This window comes from Zootermopsis nevadensis, unplaced genomic scaffold (genome assembly GCF_977971745.1).
Source record: "Zootermopsis nevadensis isolate Lab colony 2312 unplaced genomic scaffold, Znev_1.0 Znev_ptg000061l, whole genome shotgun sequence".
Classification (NCBI taxonomy): Eukaryota; Metazoa; Arthropoda; class Insecta; order Blattodea; family Termopsidae; genus Zootermopsis; species Zootermopsis nevadensis.
Window position 1 is genome coordinate 16323337 of NW_028259192.1, and position 17804 is coordinate 16341140.

General features: G+C 36.5%; 2 protein-coding genes across 3 annotated transcripts in view; one reads left to right on the forward strand and one right to left on the reverse strand.

Annotated features, from left to right (window-relative positions):
• LOC110836230 (DNA mismatch repair protein Msh3) overlaps positions 1 to 10553 on the forward strand; it is a 41787-nt gene extending 31234 nt beyond the window's left edge. Inside the window, exons 23-26 of the mRNA XM_087340930.1 lie at positions 2885 to 2981; positions 3779 to 4011; positions 8537 to 8602; positions 9829 to 10553. The gene's annotated coding sequence lies outside the window, so the exon portion shown is untranslated. The remainder of the gene's footprint in view (positions 1 to 2884; positions 2982 to 3778; positions 4012 to 8536; positions 8603 to 9828) is intronic.
• The window catches only part of LOC110836224 (DNA-dependent protein kinase catalytic subunit), a 49807-nt gene that overhangs the window by 14888 nt on the left and 17115 nt on the right, over positions 1 to 17804 (reverse strand). For both annotated transcript variants that reach the window (XM_087340924.1, XM_087340923.1), the window contains 19 exons: positions 17297 to 17573; positions 15971 to 16517; positions 15219 to 15383; positions 14609 to 14865; positions 13843 to 14127; positions 12640 to 12870; positions 11798 to 12187; positions 11194 to 11368; positions 10578 to 10862; positions 8722 to 9015; positions 7756 to 8025; positions 7083 to 7483; positions 6254 to 6622; positions 5661 to 6043; positions 4716 to 4871; positions 4052 to 4299; positions 3208 to 3430; positions 2100 to 2250; positions 744 to 945 (listed from right to left, as the gene is read on the reverse strand). In XM_087340924.1, coding sequence (XP_087197050.1) covers positions 744 to 945; positions 2100 to 2250; positions 3208 to 3430; positions 4052 to 4299; positions 4716 to 4871; positions 5661 to 6043; positions 6254 to 6622; positions 7083 to 7483; positions 7756 to 8025; positions 8722 to 9015; positions 10578 to 10862; positions 11194 to 11368; positions 11798 to 12187; positions 12640 to 12870; positions 13843 to 14127; positions 14609 to 14865; positions 15219 to 15383; positions 15971 to 16517; positions 17297 to 17573 — 5309 coding nt within the window. The remainder of the gene's footprint in view (positions 1 to 743; positions 946 to 2099; positions 2251 to 3207; positions 3431 to 4051; positions 4300 to 4715; positions 4872 to 5660; positions 6044 to 6253; positions 6623 to 7082; positions 7484 to 7755; positions 8026 to 8721; positions 9016 to 10577; positions 10863 to 11193; positions 11369 to 11797; positions 12188 to 12639; positions 12871 to 13842; positions 14128 to 14608; positions 14866 to 15218; positions 15384 to 15970; positions 16518 to 17296; positions 17574 to 17804) is intronic.

Below are 17804 nucleotides of genomic sequence, written 5' to 3' on the forward strand. Positions count from 1 at the left end.
TTTGGAGTGATGAATCACGCCATACCATGTGGCAGTCAGATGGGAGGGTTTGGGTGTGGCGAATGCTAGGTGAATGCTACATGCCGGCCTGTATAGTGCCCACAGTGAAATTCGGCGGAGGTGGGGTGACAGTGTGGGGGTGTTTTTCATGGAAGGGACTTGGTCCTCTCGTAATACTACGGAGCACGTTAAAGGCGGAAGGATATAAGGACATTTTGACCAGCTGCGTGTTGTCTACGGTAGAAGACCAGTTCGGAGATGATAACTGTGTGTTTCAGCATGACAGTGCTCCCTGCCATAAAGCAGGGTCTGTTCATGAGTGGTTTGTGGACAATAAGGTTCCGGAAATGGACTGGCCTGCCCAGAGCCCCAATCTCAATCCTATTGAACACCTCTGGGATGAACTAGAAAGGCAACTGCATGCCAGACCCCAACGACCCACATCACTAACTACGCTTGCTACAGCGTTGCAGGAAGAATGGTCGGCCATTCCCCTGGCGACGTTCCAACACCTGGTAGACAGTCTCCCCCGCAGAGTTAGAGCTGTAATAAATGCCAAGGGTGGGCCCACCCCGTATTAATGTCCACTACTGGGCAGTAAATCCAAGGGACACTTAGAGGACAGTTTCGCGTAGGTGTCCGGATACTTTTGATCAGGCAGTGTACATGTAGACAGTGAGATCTAAAAATAGATCATACTTATAAGTACTTTTGGAAAACAATATTAAAAATTAAGAACATACCTTATACATTGCTTCAATGTAGTAATCTGTCAAAATATTTTCACCATCCATTGAAGAGAGTGCAGCTTCATATTCCTTTCTGGCATTATACCAGTTACCTGATATTTCCCACTGTAATGCCCTGTGGATATTCTCGTCATAGTTGAGGTGTTTTTGAAATATTCCTCGGACAACATCCCATTCATCCATATTTTTGTACAGGCTAGATTCATGTGAAAATACAATATTTATTCCAATACCAACGAAAAACTAATAATTACAAAATGCCCATTTTCCCTAATAATTTCCATAATACACTATGTCCTCAAATTTTAACTATCAATGACAGAAAAAATTACTGCCTATCTATAAATTACATTCACTACAAGATGTTTAATGAGGCCTCCTACTCATATTTAAAATTTCTATCTAATATTTAATTTGGAAAGACTGAGAGCAAGTCCCATATTGTACAACTTCCCTGTGCACATTAAAACATCTACTGTGTTTACAAGATAAAGGTTAAACACCACTCATAACAGAAAATTGCATGAACAGCGGTGTCCTAATGAGGAACATAAGGTTGCATTTTTTGCAGTCACTTTCAAGCTGACCATGACCATAATGAATTCTTCTCGGGCTGCCAGCCGTGTCAGGTGGTTTAATGGAGAAAACACCGTTTTGAGAATCATCTTCGTCCTCATCCTCAGGGTTCTCAGGAGTACCCTGAGGAGCGTTAAACCACCTTACATGGCTGGTAGCCTGAGAAGAATTCATTATACTTAGTCGCTGTGAAAGCGTCAGATCCCTCATGCCCTTGGGATGAGAAATCACCCCTAAAGGCGGATAAACCGCAACAGTCAACAGCATAGGACGCGGAAGGCAAGGGGAATCCACCGCATTAAAGATCCTCAGGATTTCCCAAGTATCAGCAACTAAAAAAAGAGCTGCTGCCAACCAATCCTAGGATTGATTACAAAAGAAGAAGAAGAAGAACACACATTAATGACAACCATTTTGCAGAAAATAAGTAAATGAAAGATGCAATAATTACAATTACATTTTGTATCATGACATTCCATAAAATAACACATTTGTTTATACCGAATAACTTTCCTGTGGAAAGTAATAATAATAATGTGAGAAGTACTATAATGATGATAGTCCAACCTCAGTAGGCACAGGTTTTCCACTTTTCTGATCATCATTAACTTATCAAAAAAATTAACACGTGTGTCCACATAACTAACGAAGAAAACTATTCCTCAGTACTGGTAATACACATGCATGCGCACACAGTATTCAGATTCTCTGTGAAAACATATGTTAAAGCCATTACTGAACTACTGATAACAGTTCTAGTTTACACCTACTTACTCAGCCAGTATCAACCAGTAATTTTGTTCAGTGGATGGTTCAAGTGTTTTGGAACGCTTTGAAGGGCCATCTTCACTAATCGCATCCCTGAGTATTAAGTTCTCCTCCAGCAACAGACAGCCCATAGCCAATAATCCACTAGCCTGTGATGCTGTAACAGTAACACATAATAACAATACAGTTTGGTCTACAGCATTTGCATTTTACTTCCAAACCTAGTCAACTATACAAATCTACGCTGAAACACAGTTCTAACGTGCGTACATACATGGACCTAAATGACTTCACTTTTAGAAAACAGAAAATTTAATTTGGAGCTATTTCATGTCAAAGACCAAGTTTCTTAAATTCACTGCTGTAAGTTAAAGAAACTCATCTTTCCTTTTTTAACTTCGGAAGGATGCCAACAACTTATTCGCTCTCTATTGATAAAACAGGAACAATTCACAATTGTGGAAATAATGATATTCAAACATTTCTACTTAAATATCCCATATTAATGAATTTAAATAATGCACTGCCCTGTGTCCTCGTAACTACTTATTCAGTATACTCACAGCTATCCTCCATCCACATTAAATCAGTATTTCTCTTCACAGCAAGAGAACTGATGCACTAATGTGGCAGAACTTAACAAGCTAAAAGGTTTAAAAAGAGTTTTTTCATCAAATGAAAACGTTATTTAGTATACAATTCTGTAAACTGTATGAGATTTGAGGTTTTCATGTCAGTTATGATGTTGACATTGGTCTTCTGGGTATAATGAATTCTGTGTGGTCTTACAGGTAGATACCAACGTTTTGGAGCAACATACCGCCTTTATCTTTGGCTCTCAACATCAACAACGGCACACTGAACAGCAGGGAAATTAGAACATTTCAGGTAAGCCTACTCTAGTAAAGATGCCCCAGCACAGGCGACAATCACAAATTCATACAAAATGGCCTCAGTTGAAGACCCAACAAGTTGGAAAACTCTAGCCACTCTATAACCTTACAGTACATTCAAAATATAAGAAAATTCCTAATAAATATTTCTTGCATACATGTTTTCTTATTAATACTTCAAATCACAGCCAATGTCAATGCAAGAAAAAGGATTAAAATACCTGTAGCAATGTCCTCTGGTTGCAGTACAATATATTTGCCGTGATGTAGAGCAATTTCCATCACAGTTCCCATAACCATGGCTGTGTAATCCTTTGTAGTGCTGAGAATACTGCTCATTGCTTCTTGGACCTTTTTTGTGTACACATTCTTCTCATCATGCAGTTCTTTCAATAAGCCCTCGAACAGTAACACAAATAGCTGGCGAGCAATTGTTGTATCCCGCTACAAAGACATACGGAATTTTGCTAAATGTTGAATAGAAACTACATTGTATCACAGACAAAAGATTACCAGAATTTCAGAACTGCAGATTTCAAAATGAACACCAACCTGAAAGTATAATAAATGAAAATTTGAACACTGATTCAGCTCCTGAGTGAACCCTTTATTACCGAAGAATCTGAAAAGCTTTCATGAGCATATTATTTCAGTATTTGTGAATCTTTTTTCTTTTGTGGTTTTCCTTGGTAATTTATTTTTCACTACTGGTGGCATCAAAAGCATGCTATTGCAAGATAACTAAGTTGATTGATTCTTAAGGAATTTAATTTGATTAAATTTGTTTTACAGCATCAAGAAAGATGAAAAATAATTACAAACTGTAAGTAGGAAGAGTTAGAAGAAGGTACTATACCCTGGCATTCATCTGTACAGGCTGAGTAAAACCATTAAATTCTCAGTCAGGATACGCAGTGCAGCAGCAGTAACAACATGTGTAATTATGTAATTCCTTTGAGAACACAAAAATGAAGATAGAAAATAAACAACCACTGGGAATACCAAGGACCAGGTGGAGAGATCAAGTGAGTATACCAGGTGCTAAGAACACAAACAGAATCCTACCTTAGCAAGTTCTTGCATGGGTCTGATAACTGCACAATAGGGTATCTCAATATCTGGAAAGTCCCCAGAGCGATATTTACGAAAAGATGCTATGTTAGCTTCATGCCGGCGACCTCGTTCTTGTTCTAACTCTTGTCGCCTAGCTGAGCGCTGAACTTCCTGACTAGCATGAAAGATCCGCTTTTGATAGTCATGGCGCAGAAACCTCCGCCGCAAATTTGGGGTGAAATGATCCACGTTACTATCCACTATAGAAAGAATAAACTTCATTAATCCATTACAGAAATGAACATTTAACATACTCAGAAACAAAACAAAGTACTCCATTATTTACCAGGCATAAATAAAAATCACATGTGCTTGTAATGGAATGCATAACAATATTTTTTTAAGTCAATCTATGTTTCAGTGTCACATTCCAGTTATCAATTCTAAGAAATACACTTACCAGAAATTAATTGTTCAAGTTTCACAGTTTAAAGGCAAATATCAGCATCAGACACTTAGGGTCAGTCAGGTTTACTGTCCTATCCTATCTCGATTTAATAAATATTTCAAATGGAAACAACCAGCTTTCTATTAAAATCCTGTATATGAAATTTATAAAGACAGCTACGTTCAGTAGGCATTTAAAAACATTTAATTTTTTTCTTTCTGTACCAACCTTCATCTGACACCTCAGGTTCTAGTTTTAACTTGTGAGTTCCAAAACCTGGACCCATTTTGTATGACTTTCTCTGTTTCTCACCAGAACTGCTGGTAGTGAAGAGCAAGCTAGAATTCTTGCTAAATGATGGCAAACTACCAATACTGCTTCCACCTGAAACAAGAACCATATTATTATAAAAGGAAAAAATCTTGAAAAGATATTTAATATACAATGAATATAATGAAGATGAACACATCATACATCATACATGTGTTATGTAAGGCTTATTTAAACAATGTCAACATATTTATGTGAAAGTACTTGTTTTGTAGTCAAAGCACAACCAAACACACAAAAATAATTCAACAAATGTTCATTAGCCAAATACAGTACATCAAGGACTGCCAGCCATAAACACCTTTAGAATAAAAGCTGCAAGTACAGTCAGTGGAAAAAAGTTAATGACATGTGGGGTGGAGATAGAGATAATGATACCAATGAAATATTTTTAATACTTTTTGGCAGGTAAGCTACATTTCCAAAAATAAATAAATAAAACTCGCATTTTCACAGAAGTGCAAGTGGTTGGAGTATTTTTAATAGGTTTAACAACAAACTTACTGTGCTGATTTCTTATGAATGTGAACAAGTTAACTTAATTTAACCTTTACTTTAGGAATGGCATTTCATCCTAATTGCATGTTATGATTACAGTGCCACGATTCAGTTATTCTAAAAATTGGTAGTGGCATTTTCCCCATTACAGATGAAATGGTTATATGACCATGGCTCATTCAGTGTGAAGATTAAGCTGGGTAAAGATAACAGAGGATCTGTACTGTGCATACATTCCTTACACCTTTCCATGAACTACATCCCATTATTTCCCATGAAGGATGTATGGGTAAAGCACGTGCTAACAGTTTGGGAAAGAATCAATAACAAATACACATTGCTTACCTTGCTCTAGAGTAGGCTGGAAAGCCAAACTTGCTTGTGTTGCTCTTAAGAGGGGTTCTGCTCCAGTCGACTCTCCAGTACTGCTTAGAGACTGAGACTGAATCAGCTGACTTGCCAGAGTATCTGCGAACATCGGTGCAATCATAGCATGCTGGGCACGCCAAGACAAAAGCATCCTAAAATCTTCAAACTGGCATTTCTGCAAGGGCTCACTGAACATATTTCGATTGTAGTCAGGTGTCCCAACTGTAGCTTCTAATAGAAACTGTGTTGAATAACCAAGGAACTGATGTTCTGTAGACGGACAGTAGAGATCAGTTAAGATGAAAAGTAGCCGAACAGAAGTAGCTGCTTCTCTCTGCTGTGCATCATTGTTCCAGTACCTACACAAAGCAAAAATTACATAAGTCAAAACCTAATAAGAAAGAGCTGAATCTGCAAGTTCTCTTCTCTTTGCATCACTTGCTGCCCCAGTGTATTTACTACCTGGTACACAGACAAGATAAAACTGTATACACAAGCTGAAAATCATATATACAAGATTACAGGCACATACCTGTTCAAATCCTGTAAGAATAAAAATTTTCACTCACTTGAAAATGTCGTCTCTAAGGTGTGGATCATCGTCTGTCAATCCTTTAAGCAGTGTTGACTTTGTTTCTTCTATAAGTTTACCACCAACATCTTGACAGTGATCATAAATCCACTTCAGAATTTCATACATCACTTTCCGACACTCGACATTTCGACGTATTTCAGACTTGCAAACCTCTTGTATAAGTTCCTTCAACTGGTCAGGTTTCAACTTATGTACCATTTTATGCACCATCTGGAGAGCGAGGTTCTGCTGGTCAGGATCTCGATCATTTAATGTTTTCAACAAATCTTTACTCTTCATTTCTGCATATATTTCATCACCAAGAATTTCCAGTCTTGAGTACGCTATCTTCAAACACATTACTCTGCAACAAGATACGCCAGTATACATTAAACATGTGAGTAACAAAGTGGGGAAGCACCCTTATAGATCATTATATGAGGCTTACTAAGGTCATCAAAAGACACACAGCTGATCTTTGAAACTTCTTTATGACCTTCAAATTTCATTCATTTGATGTCTGTTTGTAATGCCAAAATTATGATGATTCTGGTGATGGTCTGAAACTTAAAATGGACTCCACACAGGAGAAGGTGAAATTTTATTCCCCAAAGGTGAGGGATGAAGGAGGCATGGTTGGGAACACACACCTCACCCCAGATCTGAGAACATAATACAGGAATTCAGCAACTTACCCTTCATCAGACCCACTTATGCTCAGAACTGGAACCATAAAAGACCAGGAATCGAAAACAGGAAATTATGAAAACAAGTATTAAACTCTGTTTACAGCAAATACATATTACTTTATTTTGTACACTCACCTAAATTCACCGTACGTCCTCGGTAAATGAAACAGTACATGTTTCATGAACATGTCTACTATGCGTGGATAGTGTTCCTGGACAGCAAACAAGCATACAAGAAACTTGTCCTTTGATTTATCTTTGATAAAATGTAACTTGTCAGTGAGTCTTGAGTGGATCTCAGAATCATCACCTTCTAGCATTCCATTTCCATTGGAATCCAACAGTCCAAGTGCCATGCCTGACACTTCAGCACTTGACTGGTAGACACTTCGCTTATCACTGTCTAGATTTCTTAATACTGCTGTTAGGAATTGCAGTTTGCCTGTGCTGCTCCATGGTTCCAAATGATTAGCCAAAATAATGGCTGATACCTGAATCCCTGGTTCAGAAGCTGTAGAATCCTTTCTGTCTTTTATCTAAATCATGATATATATCATCATATATTAGTTCATACAACTGAGCAGAATGAATATTTCCTCAGTTCAAAGACCAAATCTAGATGTTGAAGGACTTAAGGTTACATAAGATAACAAAACTGTTAAACAGTTGTTGGATAGTATCAGCTGGTGATGGAATGAAAAACCACACAACAGAACAATTATGAACCATTTAAATGGTAATGACTACAGGAACCTAGCTGATGAACAATTATTTAAAATTCTGATAAACATTTAAATATGATACGTACCATAATCATGTCATACAGCACCTGATGAGGTATGTCAAAATTTGGTTTCCACAATTCAACTACAGTGCGGATAAGTTCCAAGTTGTGTTTGAACACATCCCTGCGATCATGATGTACATTTCTTATCAGCAAATCCAGTAACTGGCTTACTTGATGGCGCTCAGCTGTGGCTGGTAGAGATGTTATTTTGCTACACCAATCCACCAAGAGTGCCACAGTATCTGATAGCAGGTAATTAGGAGTCCTGCCTGCAACACCATCAACTACTACCTGTACACAAATAGTATAGCTTCAGTAATTGTTTTTATATAAATGTAACGCCAATCATTATTTTCCAGAAGTTATCAGATATCAGGAACACCTTCCAAGAGAATTAGTACAAAGTGCATACCAAAATAAATATAATTTGGTGTCAATTTTTTCTCCCTCCTGAGATAAGTTTGTGTGTTATGTTCATTCAATCCAAAGAGTGAACATTAGTTTTTAATATATTACTATTCGGTCACTCGTCAATATTTTTAGTAACTGTTTCAATAAAGAAAAGATTTGTAAAAAACAGCAGGTTATGCCATTTATTCACACTGCAGCTCATTAAATAATTTTTTTACAATGAACTGACCACTCCCAAACTGTAATGCTTATGGTTGTCATGTTGGTAATCTGGTGGCTTCTGGACCATATACTATACACATACAGTAGGTGAAGCTCCATTGTATCCACCAGCACACTACTGGTTCCTATTTAATGTGCTTTAATTTAGAATTTTCTTGCATGATTTCAGATTCTGCGATTTATGCACCTACTAAACTGGAAGGACAAAAATTCAGATAAATATAATATTTGTGAGGTAAGAATTAAGCTGTTTCCACATCTGCTTGAGAAAATGAATTGTATAAATGTTTGTAAAGTGTGTATGAAATAAAAATACTGCAGAGTAATGTTCCTTCAAACTAGACTCTGTCTTACCTTTAACAGACAATTCACCCAATGATGTGCATATGGACGGAATTTAGATTCCACATTCAGGACAAGTTTCAATAAAAAGAGTCTGACATTGCGATGTCGACTGGAATCAGCTAGGCATTTCCGCACGCTCTCCATCCATGATGGTAGTACTGCATCCTTAGTTTCTGCATCAGGTGCTGGAGAGATTCCCTGATCCACCATGTGTTTGATCACACCACACAGAATAGCCATGCATTCATGTCTGTTCAGGTCATCTGTCTCCAAACTCACTTCAGTGCTGTCTGAACATGGTTGCTGTGAATGATAACATAGTCCACGACTGTAATCTTGAGACTTGCAAGGAATGCAGGAAGTCCATAGCGTTAAAAGCAGACGCTATCTTTCCTCCTTCACCCCGCAAGTCTCAAGATTACAGTCGTGTACTGTAGTTTGTTCTTTACTTAGGTTTGGAACAACCAACTCTGTTATGTCACTGGATCAATGTTTTTGTCATGAATGCAGTCCAGGAGCTAAAACTATATGAATAAAACAGGAATACTTGTTTAATCAAAAACTGAATTCCAATTACTGTACAGTATTGATAATGAGAGAGTTATTTAACTATTTCCATTATTATTCCAAATTACCGCAGGCTGATAATTCAACTCCAAATATATTATCACAAGTTAACTAATAGCAGTTGGAATTTTGTGGCTATAAATTTTTATCCAGATTTATTTTATTCCTACCAATTCCTCATTAGAAGTGTTCTAAAGGTCACTGATAGACATTATCTCTAACAAATTTCTTTTATGCTTCTTTGTCTCTATTCGTCCCACATTCTTATATCCTTGTACCTTCATTAGTGAATTTTTGCAAGTAGTTGTGATACCTTCTGTGTAGTACTGGTGTGTTGTTGTTGTCAAATTATCTATGTCAGAAGTAGAAATTAGACTCATATTCTAGTAGTTTTCCTGATGTTTCTGGTCTAGCACACAACACAAAACATCTAAGCAGAGCATGATATAACTAGGGATAATTATGCTGTTTATATGCATAAGATTTTCTTGTATATAATCATTTATTGGTTGTCTTGCATACTTCTTCAATGCATTCATGTATTTCCAGGGAACAGCGTAAATTGCAAGTATTTTAAAACACTGCACAAAGGAACATATTTGTCACTAGGAGGGATAGTGTAAGTATCCTTTTTACTGGACTTGTCTCTGCAATGGTTCATTCATTCTGTAGGAATAATAGGGGTCAGTAACAAGCTCATTTAATGTTAATATTACAAAAAAAGTTTGACCGTCACTTCCCATCTCTGGTCTCATCTGTTATATGAAGGTCACGTGGAGTCCACAGACAAAATTTATGCACAATACCAAATTTCAACAAAATTTATTGAATAGTTTAAAAGATAAACTGTGGGTGAATGGATGGATAGTCACTAGTTATGATAATTATGATTCATATAATTCTTGCAAAGAATGCATAAAAACATAATTCAGCAGAATACAACAAAGTGACTTTTAAACTCCTACTAGGGTTAATAATATTAGTATGTGTGAAGTTACTTACTATAAGACACCAATATATAATGTTACGTATTCCAACAAAGGCTGCAGGATTGTGTTATTTAACTGATTTTAATACCAGTAGACTTGATAAAAACAGGAGGACGGTGACGGTGATTAAGTATCTGACTTTTGATCAGATTTATTAACAATAGCAAGAATAATTAATATATAATTATTTTTACTGCAAAGAAATTTTATAAAAGATGTTTTGGTTGTAACAAACCTCAAGGTAAACTTTTTCTTTTTATTTCTGATGGTAAATTCTAACTTTATCCATTATGAAAACAAAATATTTACCTCTTCCAATGCCTTTCCATCATGACTTGCTATGGTCTCGTTGCAAACCACAGACGTGCTGAAGTCAAACAATGTCACGTCTTCATTAAGTGTACTGTCAAACAGGCATTGTGAAGCACTTGGGATATAATGGACTGATTCTGAAGCAAAACTTGAGATTTCTTTTCTGTGAGCACGGGCCTGACAACGAATGCTCACTAGCTGTTTCCTGCGTGTTGGAATCTCTTCCCAATCTAGCACTAGGAAGTATTCCTTCCTACAGTCCACCAGTTTCTCCCACAGCACCTAAAGCAATATATTTCACAATGTAATTTTGTATTTAAGCTATGTACAATAATGCAACCTACATTAATTAAATTTATTTAAATTTCAAGTTTCAGGAACTTAATGAGTTCCACCTATATTAATTATATGGCAGAAGCTTACGGATAAGTTTAGAAAATTATAAACTGATTACAATCCATGCAATAAGACCCCAAAATGTAAATCAAACAAGTCAACTGCAGAAAGGTTGTACCACTCAAACAAAATCAAATACACTCAATCACTACAGTGAAGGGATTAAGTACTGAAAACCACATTCTTTAAGTTTGGTCTACATAGAAAATGACTGTACCTCTTTGTGCCCAACAAACAATAAACCAGCATAAAACTTGAGTTCTCGCTTGACATTACTGATTATGGCAACCAGAGCATTAAATGCAGCACACTGAGATTGTCGAAATAACTCAACCAAATGTGTGGCTCCAGTCAGATTATCAGATAACGTTTCACTGCGGTACTTCAAAGCTCTGTAATGAAAAAACGAACACAATACTTATTATGAAGCTTCATCAAAATTGATAAAAGTATAGTAAATTTATGAAACCACTGACAAAACATGAAATTTACTGCAACAGAAAATATAATAAGGTATTTGAAGTAGATAAGAGTGAAGAGATAGCACAGTAAGAAATATATTCATTAAAACTGGGAAAAAGCACAAAACTTTTAATCACTTACAGCTAGAGGCATACAGTATGCCAGTCTTTGCTTTACAAGGAACAAAATTTTAATTTTTATGTATTTGTTGGGCATCTTATATAGAAATATAAGATACAAAAATACACTACATGCTACCTGAACAAATCCCACAAATTTTTGTCTCAGATGAGATCACTAAAGTTATAGGTTTTGCTGCATTTTCATTTCAGTAGTGTTACAAATACTTGTCTCTGTACCTGGATGTGAGATCTGAAATGAGTTCCTTCCCAGTTTTAACAGCATGAGGAAATGCTGCTGCTGTAACAACACATTCCTTGCTCTCTAATTCACTCGTTTCCAGCTGCACAAACAGTGGTTCAAGTATATTCCAGGCACCTATTCTTCCAACCAATTTATGCTCTGCTTGCATTTGATCATGAATGTCTATCTTAACTTGAAGCATATTCTGTAGGTCTTTTATGTAACGTATGTAGAATTCACGTGCAGCATTTCTGTTGCAGCCTTGTAAGAGAGGTCGAACAAATCTTCGGGCACAGCCCAAACGGACACTTGGATCATACTTATCATCCAAAAATACTTTAAAAACAGCTTCTATTGCTTTCACTTGATGTTCATCATCTTCCAACCTAAAAACAAGTTTATTCTCTTATTCTATGACATGAAAACTTGGTCTTGTGGATGATTGGGGGGGGGGGGGGGAGGGGGGGGGGAGAAGAAAGAATGAAACTGTAACATAGAACAAAATATTCAGAACACTATTTTGTAAGTCCAAAAACACAGAAATTATAAAGCCATACCTAGGAACATATGCATTTATGTGACACAATCCACAGACCAGGAAAAGAATAAGCATAACAGTCAATGTCACATAAGGACTGAGATGAAAAGTGGAAAATTGTATCAGGGAAAACACAAAGAACAATTCTAAATACTTTGAAATACAATTAGAGTGCCAACACGCAGGTATGCTAGCTTTATAAGCAGGAGGGACTATTTATAATTCTCTCCTTCAAACATACTTCCAGTCAAATTAGTACTGTTTAAATTTTGAATGATAATTGAAATAATTTGACAATACCTTTTTATGAATGTCTGCAAACTTTGCTGTATTCTGTCTTCACACACATGTTGTGACTCACTTGCTGACATGGCTACCACACTAAGCAATAACACACAACTTCCAGAACCTTCCAGGCCTTGTAAGATCTTACGGAATGCATGCACAAAACTGGAATACTCCAGAGTTCCTGAATGGAGCTCAGTTGACAGCTGAGGAAAATGCTGTTCTCTCAATTTTAGCAATGTAGTTCTACAAACACAATAATACTTAAAATAAGAACAGGTTAAAGAGGACCGTGTAAAATCAACTGTGAAAAAATAAGTCAGAAGCCAAACATTTTAATAACATGGCAGTGAGTACTTGAACACGAAGCACAGAAAGTGAAAACAAAGTCAATGAAAAAGAATGAAGGATATAAAAACAATGTATGAGGAAAAAGAAAACACTTAATACTGTAAAGGCAGACCTAAAAATACCAACTGAAGACAGATTTCACTAATTGTAAGGGTATTATCAAATGCATCTAAATTAAAATAAACTGTTCAACACATTAGATAAATTACAATATGGCCCAGTATAAAACAGCCCAAAATATAAATTAGCCTTAAATACAGGGAACATTCTATTTTATGTTCTACAGTGTCGTTTCCAAAAATAGGTGCAAACATGGGGAAGATGTAAAATGAAGAAAATGTTTTTTAAACACAGGAAATATTTTATGCAGACCTTGATTTAAAAGACTGCACTGAAGCCATATGTTATTAAAACTGGCCTGAAGATGTTCAATCTCATCACAAGTATGACAATTGTGTAGCAGATTTCAAGTGTGTGAAAAGAAGTATTTGTTACCAAAAGAAATCTTCAAATAGCTTTAAAACATGTACAGTAGGGTTCTGACCTCATTCCTGTTTAATCTACTCATATCATTTAACAGTAACACCAAACTGTGCTTCACTTCTAAACTATTGTACTAGCTCTGATATTCATCAGAAATGTTGGTTTGTCATTTGTGGAATTTTATCCAAAGAAAGTAGGTTAAACCCTGGTTAGCATGAGGGCAACATTCAACCACTGATATGAGGTAATTTTATTTAGCGGTGTAATGTGTCGAGTAAAGTAATCTCAGATAATTTGTAGTACTGTACAGACTACAATCACATACTGGGCTTCATACCTGCTATGTAACTTAATGGTATTTCATATGTCAATCATTAGTATTACCTGAGCTGCTCATTATCAACATCTTGGGGTCCAGTAAGGCATGCTAACAGATCCAGTGCTCTGCACTTGTAGTGAAGCTGCAAATGGGATGAAGAGAGTTGCATTATAACCCACTTCTGAAGGGCCTCATACTTAGCAAGCCCTCCAATTGGTTGTGGTATCATTCTTGCCAAATGAAATACAAGACCCAGCAACTGATAGATTTGTTCTGAATTGCCTTCAACCAAACTGCACAGTCTATTCCAGTGATTCACTATACTCCTCTGCAATGCACATATCACAGTGCTGAAAAAACAAGAAAAATCATTATATACAATCAAAAATTAGTGCAGGGGAATTCCTGTGTGGGGAATCCAATCAAGGAATTTCTTAGCCACTCCTTACTTGTTTAAAATTAAATCACATATAATAATAAAAGCAATGAAGATGTGTGGATTACTCCATTATTAACTGTTCAGTAAAGTGCTGTATAACACCTGACCATCTAACACTTTGAAAAAGTCATGTGCTCCTTAACATGTTCACATGTAAGTAATTTTGCTTTCATAGTTAGTGCTTTATGGAAGAAATCTCTTTGAACATTGTCCACTGTGTAAAAACAAAAAATTACTTAACATTTCAGAGGCTCTTCCAGGTTTCAGTTCAGTATTTTCTGTTTGGACACTTTCCAGATGTAGGATGAAGACATAAGCCAGTCATTTTCTTGGGAACCTTAGACATTGGAATCCATGTATCTAATCCTAACTTTGTCCTGCAATCAACTCACCTGTCTCCATGTTTCTTCTTTATGTTTTTGGCATAATACTGCAACAGTTCTGTCAAAATGGTTATTACCCATTGCACATTATCTGGGCTGATATCTTGTACAAGACTATTTACAGAATGTTCAGAATGTGCCAACATGTGTTCTAGGATGGCAGATCGAAATGTCACAAAAAAGTGTTCTCCATGCAGGACAGGTAAATGAGTAGCAGGGTTCTGGATCCTAGCCTGATCCTTCATGCAGCATGCTACAGCAGACACCTGTACATAATAAAAAGAACACTAATGTACAATGTGCATGGGATTTAATTCTATTATTAACAAGTCGTTCAAAATTCAGTCCTCTAGATATAAAATTTGCTTATAGTCGAGATAATGTAAGATTTCAGGTTCTCATGGTGGCGAGTTTGAAGATGGCAGCCTCCTAGGTTGTTGCACTGTGGAGTCTCGTATCAGGGTGCAACAACCCAGATGACAGTCGCCTTCAAGATAATAGTGGTATTTCAGTGGATTCCTTCTTTACCTGGCTGGAAATATAAACTGCAGAAATGTATGTTGTAAGATAAGAATGTAAGTAATTTACACCTCTCTTGTCTTGAAAGGCTTGGCCATACCTCTTTATTAAGTAAGAATGCAAACTTGAGAAGAGATTCTGCGTAAGTGAAAGCTGTTGGTTGTAGCACAACAGCCCGCTTCATATCACCTTGGCCTTCAGCCAGTGCAGAAAACAAATCCTTAACAATCTGTTTACCATCAAGTCCACACTGGTTTGGCAGCTCCTGGCAATCATAAAAAGGAAAACCAATCCCAGTAAAAATGCTATTAAAAAGATAAATTGGGTTATGTATTTTCCTGTGAGATTTTCTTCACAAAACCTCCGTTTTTTGCCAGCTTTGTACCTGCTACACTCTGCTTTACCCTTGCAGTGTTCACTAACTTTGTAGTTGATTGTGTTGGGATCCCAATTAGGTGGTAGGTAATGTCTTGTTGGGATTAATCAAGGTTATGAATGAATGAGTTAAGCATTAATAACTATTATCTCAGGGTCTAACTTATTGTTGCTCAGGTCTGATTAAACTCTCTTTCGAGTTGTGTTCACAACTTGTTTGTGGCTAACTGGTAATAAAGTTATGCTATTTCTTTGAAGAAGATATAACTTGATTTACTCACAGCTATTACATATAAATAAATATAATCACCATAAAGCTTAACCCTATTGATAAAAAAGAAGAAAAAATCATAAAGGAACTTGAATTCCAATAAACTTGATGTTTACCACAGTTGTGTCCAAAACATTGCCTATTGTAAAGGATAAATCTAAATTTAAAAATGTAGTGCATTTAAGCCACAGTGGTTCTGATCATACCTTTTTGATTTGATTGAGCATGTCACATCTATGGAGAATCTCTAATCCCTGGAGAAGCTGCTTTTGTTCAAGGGTAACTTTATCATTTCTCAAAGAATCTTGTAGATTACTGAACACATCAGTTTGTGTACTACTTATAGCTTTCCTCAGCTCTGAATTAAATTCTGCTGTTTTGGATGATGGCAGTGACTGTTGTAATATTTTTAACAGTTCTATTAAATTCTTTGGAAGACCATCCAGAACTTCTGTAGTACATAAATCAAATCCAAGACTGCATGGATGCATCACACAATCTATAATCAGCTGCCAAAGCTGTAGATTCAGCAGAGAACTGGGCAGACAGTGTGGTTCACTACTTTTCAGAATGGCTGATATCATGTCCAGCAGTCTTACAGTGACAGAGCACTTAGTTCTGTCAAAATTCTCTGCTTCCCAAGGAGTAATTGGAAGGTCATCAACTTCAGTGTCGGTACTCAACAAGCGAGTGACATGCCTAGCATCATGGTGACTCACATACTTTATGAAGTATGCTGCAGCTTCAAATATCCTGCATCATAAGATTGAGGTATCAATAATTATAGTTTCTGAAGAAGGAAGGAGCAGCAGTCATGTATTAGGGTAGAACGCATAAGATATGTATCTACTTATCTACCTTGTCTCTATGTTTTCATGGCTGGAGTTCATTGTATAACTTTGGCTTGTGGATGAAAGCAGCAGCTTTTGTCCAAAAGCCAAAGGTACACAAAATGTATATACCTGATTCTCTAAAGATTTGGGACATTACAAGAATGCAGTGTTGACTACTGTCCATTATCTGAGGTATATTTAATACATACTCAGCTCTATTTCCATCTGAGGTGATTGGGTATTGTACTGACATGTAATCTTTATTTAAACACTAGCTCCCTACCCCAGCAACTTGCCTAGGACAGAAAACAGTGAACTGAACAAAATATAGCCTTCTGCTCAATTTTTTCATAATTCATCACAGAACTCAGAAAGTCATAAACACTAATTCATGTTTTTTCTCAAATTAGGCACACATAGTGGTGTCTTTGTTTACCAGACATCTGGCATAAATTATAGTCTATGAAATGCAGAGAAAAGCCACATATGGACAAATACAAACAGAATACAAATGACTGGAATTATGATCCAAGCTGTACACTTACATCAATTCCAATTTTGGCCCTTAGAAAAATTGAAGCATTTGGTTTTTGTTGCAGAGTATACATAACAATATTGTGGATTTTATCCTGAATCTTTTTATAACATTCTCCACTTTGAATATCAAACATCTGAGTGTAATTAATGCATTTATTGTACCTTGCTTTACTCATATTGCCCAAGCTTTCAGTTTTCAGAAGTAGAGAAGGCCTCACTAGCCCCTCACCAAACAGCCATATGTAACAATCAAGACTGGTAAGAATCATATGTAGCCATCGTACCACGTGGGCAAGAACTACTTCATTTCTAAAATCCTTCAGAGTAGGAGTGACGGCTATGCCTCCACTTTCAACACTGCCTTCACACACTTTTAGCAAAGACATCCAAGTGTGTGATGTGACATACCAAGTCACAAATTCACTTCCAGACCTACAATCTAAACAGGAATTCATACATAAACACATTATTTTAAAATGTATAAGATAATTTTCTCATTTTCTTTCTTAACTCAGTCACTGGCATACATAACAGATCTTTGCAATACATCTTCAAAATAATTTTCTAATAATTTTTTATCATTCCTTTCCCTTAGCTTAGCTCTTTTACTGTTGCCAAATATGGAAGGAGCACAATGAATATTCAAAACTTTCAAAAGCAGGCGGTAGAT